The 12,784-nt window shown below is 41.7% G+C and overlaps 1 protein-coding gene across 1 annotated transcript in view; it reads right to left on the bottom strand.

The window, feature by feature from the left end:
- loxl2b (lysyl oxidase-like 2b) overlaps window positions 1-12,784 on the bottom strand; it is a 49,303-nt gene that overhangs the window by 21,445 nt on the left and 15,074 nt on the right. The window contains exons 4-6 of the mRNA XM_080737950.1: window positions 9,494-9,705; window positions 4,202-4,418; window positions 122-305 (exon numbers count right to left, since the gene is read on the bottom strand). Of these exons, the coding sequence (XP_080594076.1) occupies window positions 122-305; window positions 4,202-4,418; window positions 9,494-9,705 (613 nt within the window). The remainder of the gene's footprint in view (window positions 1-121; window positions 306-4,201; window positions 4,419-9,493; window positions 9,706-12,784) is intronic.

The following is a 12,784-nucleotide window of genomic DNA, read 5'->3' on the forward strand; positions in this document are numbered from 1 at the left end:
GGAATCTATGAACAGATTGTGGGGGTCCCTACTCCATCTCTCGCTCAACTAAGGGGTCCTTGGCCTGAAAACTTTGAAGACCCCTGATATACACTATTATTGGTCTGAATGATTGGCCCACCTTGTCCGAGCCGTCCTCCTGACAACACCTCCTTGGCGGTTCCAAAGCCCAGCTCTCGACACACCACAGTGGCTGCCACCAGGTTCCAGTTGTCATCACATATGGTTCCCCACTCCCCGCTCTTCAGCACTTCAACCCTGCCTTCCCCAACGTTGGCCCCGCCACGCAGACGCACCATCGGTTGCTATGGTGGAGGCAAAAAATATGAAGTGAGTGAATGAGTGAGTGAGAGAAGAACATTCAGACACCAATGTGTCAAAATGATTAATGGAAAATATAATAGAAGAGAACATTAGAGAATTTTGTGTTTATTTACTACTGTCATTGGACAGATATGATGTGCAACAATTAAAAAATGTGAGATCTACTCTTCTTGAATTATAATCAATGCGATGCGAGAGTGCGGACCAGCCAACACCAACTCGCAACTCCTGGATCGCTGCCCTCCACTCCCTCCTATCGAGTGTCAGGGTTTTGAGCTCTTTAGTGTTGCTAGTGTCCGCTGTCACGCCACAGTAGGTGGTGTGCCTCTTTCCCTTCCTAGCTGCACCTTGGGTTGGCTCCCACAGTGTCAGCTTGCCTGCTACCAGCTTCAGTTGTCTAACACAGTGCCCTGCCGGCCTCTAACCTGACCGTGTCCATGCCATCCAGGAGGCCACAGTAGAGGACTAGAGGTCCAGGTTTCTGATGTGGTCCACCAGTGTTGCATCAAGTAGTACAGAATGTAGTGAATGCTAATTAACTACCGGTACATGAACCCTAGCACCTGGGTATGTCATAAAAAGTGAAAATAGACAAAGCGAAAATAGAAAAAAATAATATATAGGTGAATATTATGCTTAAATAGCTGATCTACAAGCTCACAATGTGTCAAGTTGGAAAATGTTGTGAGCTTGTATTTCATATATTTGTAACGGATTGACTTGAGTGTACTTTTTGGGGTACTAGTTAGGACAAGGCATAACATGACTGTTTCCATTTTGGAGACAAAACCGCTTTAAAAAACATATTAACCAAATAAACCCTATAATCAGGGATTGGATACTAGAAAAGTGAGCGGTGCCCTTTAGGCTGCTCAACAGCGCCTCTTGAAGGCAGGTCACCCAGCGTTATTGCAGGCCGTACTCTAAACATGGGGACATACATAACCACACACTCGGTCAACTGGTCAAGCATTGGAGCGCTGAGGCACCGCTCAACAAACCTTCAACTCAACACAATAAACAGAATAAATCCAACAACAGACCATCTCAGTTCAATTATTTATATTCAGGAAGTCCCAGCCCACACCTAAAATCCAGTTCACAGTTCCACAAGACCACAACCCAACGTCAGTTCCACCACAGTCAATATTCACAGAGCACAGTCAATGTTCATCCAATACAACGTTTGTTTCCCCCCAACCATCCGTAATTTTAATTGTTACCTCTGTTTAAATAAGAAAGGAAAAAGAAAACCCAAATAAAATAACCCACAGCCTTTACCATAGTGCGAGGCAAACGTGGTGACATACAGTACAACTATTATACAAGTATGGGTATAAATGATTAAACTGTGTTTGACCTTGCCTGATCAAATCTATCCCTTAGTCCCCTAAGTTTGATGCTGAATACTAAGGCAACAGACCTAGGCTATTCCATTGGACATTTTTGGAAGTGAACTCTGTGATCTATTCTACAATTTCTTTCTAAAAGGAGAAAACCACAGTTTTGGGTTAGACTATAGGCTAGTTCTTCCAAAAATAACACAGTCAGCTGAAAATTTGCAGGACCGCAGTTTAGACGTTTTCCTCTTTTCACTGCAGGGCAGGAGAATTGTTAGAAGACCTACAGACTGGGTGGCTCCCTGTTTACATGCCACTGAGGTGCTCCTGCCATTAAAAGCTCAGACAGGTTGGAAGTGTTTAATTTTACAAGTAAACACATTAGTGGCATAAATTCCCGTGCTTTACTGCCATTTTAATTCATTATTATGGGCAATCTGGACATGTTTATGTGAGGACTTTGGCCATTTGGATTGTGGGTTACACCTGTATCAAATACTAAGGTTAATATAGTTATGAGACAGTATATTGAGTTTTGTTCCACAAACATCGGATACATTTTCTTTTCAAGAACTTCTTTAAAAAAGATCCGACACCAAAACAGACTGGACTGTGTATTTGTTACATTGAAAAGTGCCATTCGCACTATAACTATAAAGATAAAAGTTAATATACTTTTTTTTTATAGTCGGTGTGAAGCCCAAAAACAAATCTTAAAGAAAAAAGTTAATATACTTTTTTTTCTCTGCCATCCACTTGACTTTTATGTTTAAAACTATATTTTTATAGTTGTAGTGCTCAGTGTGAATGGCCCTAATGAAACGCTTCAAATCAATTTCTTTAAAGAATCGAGGGGAAAGAAACAGCATCAGTCCACTTTATTGTAAATACAGGCCCTTCCTTCAGCATGCGGTATTTCACAATGCTTAAAGAATGTACTGTTCCATTCCAGTTCAATGCTAAGCTGTGGAACGTGACAGAGAGCACACACACACGCAGGCAAGCAGCTCACATCAGGACAATGACGCCACACCACAAGTGGACAACACTGCCAAGTGTAGCACTGCAGTTGTAGAACATTTTGTATATTTTGTCTTTGACTCAAATCAAACATGTATGTACAACCTTTGAATCCTGGACAATGGTTGAGAAATCATTCGTATCGTTTTGATACAAATTCATTCTCAAAAGAGTCATTTTCTAAATGAACCAGTTTTCAGTGGAGTGGATATTAGATATGTCATGTAACATGTTGACATTTTCACACATGTACTGGTGCCATGGCATTGGTCCGAAGGTTCATTAGCATTAGTCCGAATTTGTTAAGAATACTATGCCTAACTCTAACCCTAACCCTAACCTTAACCTCAGTAACCCTAACTAAATTCGGACTAATGAACCTTCGGACTAATGAACCTTCGGACTTATGGGCAGTCCCCCATGTACTACATTGTTATGTGTACCTACCTACTATACAGCATCAAAATCAGCTTAACCATAGCTAGATTTGCTATTTAGTTTTTAGTTAAAATGTTATTACAATATTGAACTAGAAGCAGTGCTCTTCCGAGCACAGGTCTCCACCAGGTCAGGCATGTTATTGTGGTGTCCTGGTGGCGCTATAATATGCCAATGTGAAAAGGGTGCCATGTTTTCTTCAGCATTTAAACGACAATGTGACACTATGCATGATTCAAGGCTTTTTGTTCCGAAAATGAGTTTGGCAAAAGTTGATCTGCTGGTGGCGCTATAACAGGCCAAAGTTTGACACTAATCGGTGGAGTTATAGGTGAAAACATGAATCGGCCTGTTATAGCGCCACCATGAGGCTGATTTGATTTTTCTTAAGTGGCATTTATTCCTCTGCCTATTGGGAATGTGCATGCACAATTTCACCCAAATCGCACACTGCGTTCAGGATTTCAGGCATTTTATTCAAAACTGACCAATCCTGCAAACTTTGAAAGCCAGTTTTAGCCAATCAGGATGGAATATGAAAAATCTGACACATCCATGTCGATCACATGACTGTAGAGATACTGTCTACTGATTTACGTGATTTTTGGACAAAATCTGTAGGAGTACTGGCAAAAGTTAGTTTTGCAAAAGTCGGCCTCCTGGTGGCGCTAGAACAGGCCCATGTGAAATATTTGGGGCAGAGGTTCTGAATTGGTATCGAGGGAGTGTGTGTGCACAGTTTGGCAGCGACCGGGCCAACGGCGCCAGAGATTAGCTGGTAACGGACAAACGGACGGACGGACGCACGCACGGACGGACGGACGGAGGGGAAAACATACTCTCCCTCAGCCTTCGGCTGGTGGAGACAATAATAAAAAATACAATAGAAAATCTTCTCTTCTGGGGGTCCTGACTCCCGGGCAGAACATGTTTTGAAATGGGGGTCCAGGGACATCAATGTGGGGGTCCTTCCTTGACATGGAAATGTTTGAAAACCACTAACTTGGAGTATAATAAGAATTGTGGGCGTTCTGAATAGTTTCTCAGGCATCTCATGGAACTGATACCCGGACACCTACCTCTTGTCGGAAGGCCTTCCTGAAACCCGCCACGGGGGTAGGAGCGAAGGCTCTCCCAGGGACGCAGCTCACCACCACTGGCAGGCCTCCCACACAGGTACCGTTGCTTTTCAGCGACACAGAGTGACCCAGTTTGCAGCTAGACAGATGGACCTCATTGCCAGTGCAGTTGACTGAGTAGTCCCAATAGTTGGGCTTTCTCCTGCGAGCAAACATCCTGGAGAGACAGGATAGGAAGCACACTAAAGTTAAGTGAAGTCAACATGTATTTGTACAGGGCGCTCTGGTGACGCGGCTGACGCCGTGGTTAAAATGCCTGCCCACCACTGTGAGAGGATGTGAGTTCAAATCCGTGTGGTTCATCCAGCTTTGTCGAGTGTCTACACAAACACAAATGGCCGTGTTCAGCGAGGGAAGGAGGGCGGGGAGGGTGATAATTGTCACTGAAAATAATCCTACGGGCTGGGGTGGCACCATAGAGGTATAATATAATAGAGGGCGGACTGCCATGCCATTTCAATGAAAGTTGCTCAGTGCTGGAATTGCTGGCACCGAAAAGGAGGCCAATTTTGCGGAGGTGTTGAGCACCGAGTAGACGCACTAGGGTACGCCGTAGCATTAGCATATGCATGCGCAGTAGTGTTTTAACTGCTATCCCAGGTTTGACAACCAGGCGATGGCGTTCTACCGTGGTTCTGGGGGCTTGAGTGGCACCTGTCAGCAGTGAGTGTTGGGCTGGAGGGGTAGGACGAAGGCTCTACGACGTCCTCCCGGTGGTGAGTCAGTAGGATACAACAGCAGTGACAACAACACCCTCCACTTCCGGTCTACTTGTCTTTGTTTACATTCCTAACATTCCTAACTATACACGTGACGTTGTAACGGGAGCTGCCGACAGATTCAGCTGCGGAGCTCTGAATCTGTCTTAAGAGATTAATACGGAAGTAAAACAAATACTGCAGGGACCTAGCATCTCAGGATATTTTCTAACTCAACAAGTTGTCATAAACGCTATTTATTACACATTCATGTGTTTAGAGTTGTAAAAAGAAAAATATTAAAACTATACCAGTAAAGGAAATCTATTTTTATTTCTTTTTTTAAAGTAACAGTATAGCCGATACTGTAGTAAACGGGTGGCCTAGTTAAGTTTAGACATGCTTTGGTGAGGTTTAAGGTTAGGGTAAGGATCTGGGTCTGGGCGTTCAGAGCACCCAGCAGCTTGACAGCATTTACCAGGAGATTGCATCAGGATGACATGTCTGGCAACTATCATTTCTCCACTGTCTGGTGGAAACATGTTCAAAACTCTTACTTTTTAGAGAAAGAATAATAAAAAAGAAAAACCTGTGTTCCAATAGTAGTAATTAGTAGTTTAGTCACAAGCTATTGTTAACACTTTTCATTGGCTCAATATTTATAAAATCCACAGACAGACTTAACCACTTTCACATGTTTTTATTTTTTGCTACTTCAGTGTGACTACAGCATGACGAAGTAGGGCATTACGTTCAAAACACCTTATGATCGATGGTTACCACCTGAAGACATCAAATTTTCCTGGCCAAGGCTACATTCACCAAACGTGAATGGAGGAGAAGCATCGTTAGATGTAATTATAATCACAAAAAGACAGAAAGTTGGAACAAGGAGATACAAGGTTTCTGCCCGACAGCAACAATTTGAACTCAATCCTATAGATAAATGGTAATGGTCCTGACCTGCCAGCTAAAAACCGCTTGATCCTATAATAAATAGGTTCCACTGAGATTTGAACTCAGATTAATGGACTCAAAGTTCAGAGTGCTGCTAGCCATGACTGATATGACTGATGACCGTAGTGAAACAATAGAGAAGTTAATACAATTACAGCGTTGAGGCATTGTAAGAACTATCGTCGCTGTCGGGTGGAAACCTTGAACGTCCAGAACAGTTACTTTTTAGAAAAGCACTTGTTAAAGGAGTAGTTCACCCACAAAATGCATTTTTTTCTATTGATTACTCACACCACGGAGACTAAATTGAGATCAATAATATGCATTGTTTTTTGTTGCATTCCTAAGACAATAATTTGAGTACAATAAATGTACCCCCTTTGATTCCGCGTGGGAACCCAAATGCACTTGAGTCCCCACCCGGAATCAAAGGGGGTACATTTCCTATATTCAAATTTTGGTCTTAGGAATGCGACAAATACAAAAAAGGTCATTTTGGGGGTGAACCATTGGTTAAATAAAGCCCACAGACAGATTTGAAAAATTCAACCTGGCGTCCCTATTTTGGGCATGTCATTGCAGGCAAAAATAGCAGATCTACAAGCTGTGAGATGTGTAGATCGAGCTATTTTAGCGTCAAAATAATATGGTATTAATTTACGCGGTTTATTTTACGCGGTTTCTGCCTCAGAGCGACAACATGGACATAATGTGGTTACGGACGGAACAACGTGGGGTTAATTGTGCCCTCTCAGGCCCGCCGGGGTGCTAATCTCTTCCTCTCCATTTAGTAAGGAGCCTATATTAACGTGTTTAACGAGCCTCACTCATAGAACAGTATGTCCTGCAGTCTGTGTATCACATGTTTGTCTCAAGTGTACACAGAAATCATATTAAAGAGGGACGGCATTTGTTTTTCATTTGGGACCTTACGGTAGGAGTTCTGCTCACTGTTGGACACGGCCCAAATGTTCTAATCCCACGTCTAGATGCCTGCTAGGGATGGGACGATAAGCGATATTATTGTCTATCGTGATAAAAAAACACTCACGATAATTGTATCGTGGAGATTCGATTTATCGTGATATCGTCCTCCGTCATGCACTGGGATCAATTCACTTTTTTATTTGCCAAGCTGCATATCCGGTACCACTTAAACCCGCTGTAATTGGTAAAAGACTTATAACATACGTACTTGATACAGTCTCTTTTTCACTCTCTCAAATGTCTTTGCCCAAAAATAGCCGATCTACAAGCTCACAATGCGCCGCAACTTGACGCGTTGTGAGGTGGTAGATCTGCTAATTATTTTGGAAAATGTTCAGTTTTTTGGAAAATGATCAATTCTTTGGAAAATGTTCCGCCCCAGCATAATGGATTTTGATTATCACGATAATATCGTAAATCGCAATTTCTTTTGTCCCAATAATCCTTGATCGTCCCATCCCTAATGCCTGTATCTCCTCATAATGTAAAAATGAAAATTCAGCTGTGATACATTAAAGCAAATGTAAAGCAAGAAAGTACAACATTCTAAATTACGTGTTTTAGCAGGTGTGTGTGCGCGCGCACACACATGTGTATGTGTGGATGGGTGTATCTTGCGTGACGGTGTGCGCGTGTGTAATAATGTACTGTAACACTATCTATGTAAGGATGTAGCCTACATACTGGAGCATCCCTACATAGCATGTGAGAACTTTTAACACAAATCTTTGCTGTCAATGTTAATGTGAATAAAGCTAACCTGGAGGGCAAATGCTGAGGCATCCGAACAGATGGCAAACCCCAGATTATGAAACAACTGGAGCAGGCCCTGGCTATGCGCCGCGACTCAGTCAAACGGCAGCTTGTAAAAACAACGTTTCATGGTTTTTTGAGCAGGAGAAGGGAGCACGGGGAAGCAGACACGTAGATGGAAAAGTAAGGAGCATGACACGCTCCACTGTGGTTACCTAAGCATAAGAGACGATCCTTGCACACTGCAGTGCTGGCTAAACGTGTATGGTTTACTGTGATTAACCTGTAGCTATTTGGCTGCTCGTTACCACATTTTATAATATACCCCATCATCCGCTTCAACATTACAACTGCTTCTAGGAATGCAATGAAGTTAAATGCACGAAAGGGTGAAGATTTGTTTATTTTTTTGTTGAAAGGCTTGTGGTCAGACACACATGGGTGGTGTCTCTATTCTTGGACCCCTCATTTTTTCCCTCTACACCAGGGGTCTTCAACGTTTTCAGGCCAAGGACCCCTTAGTTGAGAGAGAGATGAAGCAGGGACCCCCATAACCTTTTCATAGATTCCATATAGATTCATTGTGTTTTTTGGATTCATGTCAATTTGTGTTTTCAGATATTTAACCACTTGAACTGTCAATACTTAATAAACTTGACCTTTCACTCTGTACTTAGTCTGCTCTTTTTCTCCTATACACCAAACCTGTTTGCCGAAAATGGCTGCTATTTTTGGCTAAAGTTCTCATGAATAAAAAAAAAGGAGAAAAAAGATTCTATCACACAAAGATTTGGAGGACCCCCTGTAGTAACTCTGAGGACCCCCTAGGAGTCCCAGACCCCCTGTTGAAAACCCCTGCTCTACACCAAATCTCTTCACTGAAAACATATATATTTAGTATATATGCACGTTATTTTCTGTAAAGACATTTGGTGTATAGCGAAAAGGGAGGAGTATACTGCCTGGGGGAAAGTATTATTATATATACTGTGGGGCTCTATTTTCGTCCATGCGTTATCCTTAAACTCTTTTTCCATTTTTTACTATTTTGAAAACATTTTCAAATATTTCAAATAGCTGATCTACAAGCTCACAATGTGTAGAAGTAGATCAGCTATTTGAAGTATTGAAGTATGTTTTTCAAAATAGTAACAAAAAGGCGAAGAACCAAAGTTTGGGGATAAGGTGTAAGGCATGGACGGAAATATAGCTCTTAGGGTTAAAGAGGTTAAGGTCCCCTTATAGAGTTGAGAGGTCAAGGATTCAAGTTCAGCAGACAGACATGAGGTATTATTGTATGGGACATGACACTGATCAGGTTTCAGACTCTCCATGATGTATACAGATTTCTTCCTCAAGTCAGTAGACCATTAGGGGATCATAATGTGACAGCGAGGATATATAATGAGCTTCATGGAGAACAGCAACCTGACCCTGATTGTGCACCATTGTATATGAGCTACAAGCATGGAGGGGAATAGGACATAAACGTGGGAGTCTTCATGCAATGTTGCTCTAGCCACGCATTTACTCTCACTAAAGGTGTTATTTTGAGACCTGTTTCACCATTCAATAAGAGTGAATAGAGAGATGATTCCTCATTCCCCACAATTAGGCTCAAATGATAAAGATGAGATTGACAATATTCAGACTAATATCAAGGTAGCTACTATCAAAGTACATTGGCAATGTTCTTGAGCTTTATAGGGAACTGTTAACCATGGTAATGTTCATGTTGCACTTCACCCACTGAGCTACAGGTAGAGTTACAGTAACATAGTGTGCTTAATTTCCCCTTAGAGAAAGAAACCAACCTATCTAGTGAAGGACTACTCACTTGTACACTCTGGCATTGTATTTCCTCTCCCCAGGGAATCCAAACATGCCACAGATGACCCTGCTGTCAAGGTTGTTCCACTCATTGTTACAAATCTGCTTCCACTTGCCCCCGTCCTTCACCTCCACATAGCCCTCTGTCACTGGGATACGCTTACGGTATGATGACAGGATGGCCCGAATGCGCACGTCCTCTACTTGAATATTGAAGTTCTGTGAAAAAGAAGAAGATATGGCAAATAGTATTATAGTGATTGTAAGTCAGAGGTAAACATTTAACATATACTTGGCATTTCCCAAGGAAGCCATTGGATTCAGGTAATTTCATTAACAACTTGCAGCCTTGAAACTTGTCTCCTGTAGGCTGTTTGGTGTGGAGACACCTTTTATATGTAACACACAAAATATAATCATACATTTGTTCTTCTGTTGTTGTGGCATTTTAATGCACTTTAAAGTACGGATGAACTATTAACTGTGCAATTGTGCTCGTCTAAAATTGACTAAATTATTCAGGTAAAGTTCAGTAATATCTTAATACATTTGGGATACAATTTAATACATGGTTGAAGCTGTGAATGCATTGATATGCTTTGCATGGTCAAATGAAGCTTTCGTGCACTGAACTTCTGGCTTTTACATTTTCCAAACAACTTTGTCTGGAATCATCAATCCCATCTAATAAACAGTACAGTACATCACACAGCTGTTGTGGAATGTTGCATTTCTTGTGTTACATAATATGAAATCTATGGCCCTCCTCTCCCCATCTGTGCTCTAACACAACACACCCACCGCCTCGTAAACCTGTTTCCGGTTTACTTAAACATTTTCACGGTAAATACCCTCATTAATGTAAAAAGACCATGACCAGATGCACTGCAACTGTTTGGCTTCCGAACAGCAGAATCATGGAGGTCTGCACCAGCATAGCACTGTAAATACACGTGTTGTTGGGTGGCACGTGCAGGGATGGAAATGAGCTAAGTACCTTTACTCAAGCACTGTAATTAAGTACATTTTTTATTTGTACTTTTTACTCCACTACTTCTCAGGCAAATATTGTAATTTGTTCTCCACCACAATTATTTGACAGCTTTAGTTACTAGTTATTTTGCAGATTTAGATTATTAATACAAAACATGCTTTAACCACTTAAAGCCTCACTATGTAACGTTTTAACAACTATATAGTATATGTCCCACAAAACTACTGCCAGCAAAAGTGAAGACTGTCCAGAGGAGCAGCACAAGAGCAGCACAACAGTTAGCGCCCAGGCAGTGTCAAGCTGTCAAAAGGGGACTCTATAAGCCTTTCCTCTCTGACTCTTGGTAGGGGATTAAGTAAACAGCTTTCTCTCGCTTAGACCAAACCCACATTCTTGCGCTACGTGACAGTGCAAGCTAAGCGGGAGGGAGAAGGGGAGCAAGAAGGGTCTGACTGGGGGGAACACGTCGTTTGCTCAACACATGTGGCGGGCATAAACGTGTACAGTATCACTTACAGTCAAACAAGTGTATAGAGACCTACCAATACAGTAATGAATAAGCAAGGGTTTCCGAAATTGGTAATTACATACATGGAAAGGAAGATGGAACCATTGAAAAAAGAAAACTGCAAATCATCAGTCTTTCGCTTGACTATTTTGTCCCCATGGATGACCTCAGTAACCATTCCTTGTTTGAAACAGAGGGGTCTGGTATGTAAAGTTGGTTAAACTTTATAGGCTGAAATTATAGGGAAATGCTAATGACAGGAAATGTGGTGATTGTGCGATGTTGTCTGGATATACACAGCCTGGTAGCTGACATTAGTGGTAAGTGGTAAGGCTATTTCTAATATCTTTTAAACTCAATTGAGGAAAGCATATACAGTACTGTGTGTGTACCGGTGTCAATTTCACTTTTCAGTCACACACACAAAAAAAGAGAAAGATCAGAAAATGATTTATTCTCAATGTCATGGAGCACTAATGGGTACAATCTGCGAACATCCAAATAAAACCCAGCCACTCTAAATATCTCAGGCCACAGTCAAGTAAACATGACTGGTGAAAGTCACAATAAAGACTGCTGTCCAAAATTAACTCAAGACTTAACGTGTGATGAATGTCCGATAAACATTGCAAAATACACCCTTCTTGTTCTCAGACACTGACCCCAGGTCTATGTGAGATAAACAATATCCCTGCCAACAGTTTCCTGGTGTGCTTGCTTACTGCTTACGTGTACTGTATGTCTTTAACAGCCACCACTCTGTGTTTACGGAGAGGTCTGAAAATATTACAACCATTTCCCTTTAATTTGGTTTCAGGTGGATGACAGACTTGACTTGTTTGGGGAACTAGCGTGCCAGCTTCTCACCCTCCTGCTGCCCTCCCATTCCCCGCTGGCACTGCCACATCTAATTCCTCATATAATCTATTTCCTGTTTGGAGGTTCAGAGGGCACTTCAAGGGTCGTGTTTGCTAGAAAGCGGGACTGGCTGAAATATGATGCACGGTTGACTGCATCGGGATTGAAGAAATAAAGTCGAGTTTTCTAACATGTGTGCTTTGTTTTCAGTGCACTCCGGGGAAGAGGGGCCCAATCAGTTTAGCTTGTGTAAGAGGAAGGTGGTGCAGATGGAAAAGCCATTAGCTGGATGAGTCTCTATCGAAGAGTTTCAAGACCTGCTGCAACCCAACTCTGACGCACTAGGGTTGCTACACACTTTCCAGTTCAAAAGAAACCCATCACTTAACACTTTTTATGTTTTTATTTTTGTAATTTGTTGACAAGATGTGAAGATTTAATTCTTTAATTCAAAATGTGAAATCACAGTGGGCCCGATTCATCAAGCACTTTACGGCCAAATTACACCCATAATTTGATCTTTCCAGCATTTAGGACAATTTCCAAGTTAGGGGTCAGATTCAGCAATGTTTTGTGTCAGGGATTTTGAAGGTAAGACAGAAATATAAGCCAGATTTAGTCACTTTATTTACACTATATTTACGACCAGATCTGATGAATCGGGCCCATTGGATCTAAATTAATTAGTTTCATATTTTTTATATGAAACTTATCTGAACAGTTATATTTTTTGCACACTTCCACACCTCTGCTTTTGCAGATACTGTATGCATAGTAAACCTACAGTGTACAGCACTTCAGTGGGAGCCACATGTATAAGTGCTAAACCTACTCCTTAGGGAAAACAATATGGTGCAGCATTGCCACGGCTGTCATGTATAATCTACTCGGTAGAGTAGACCATACATGCTGGAGAATGATCTCTCTGTCAGCAGTCC

This window comes from Nannobrachium achirus (genome assembly GCF_963921795.1).
Source record: "Nannobrachium achirus genome assembly, chromosome: 12".
NCBI lineage: Eukaryota > Metazoa > Chordata > Actinopteri > Myctophiformes > Myctophidae > Nannobrachium > Nannobrachium achirus.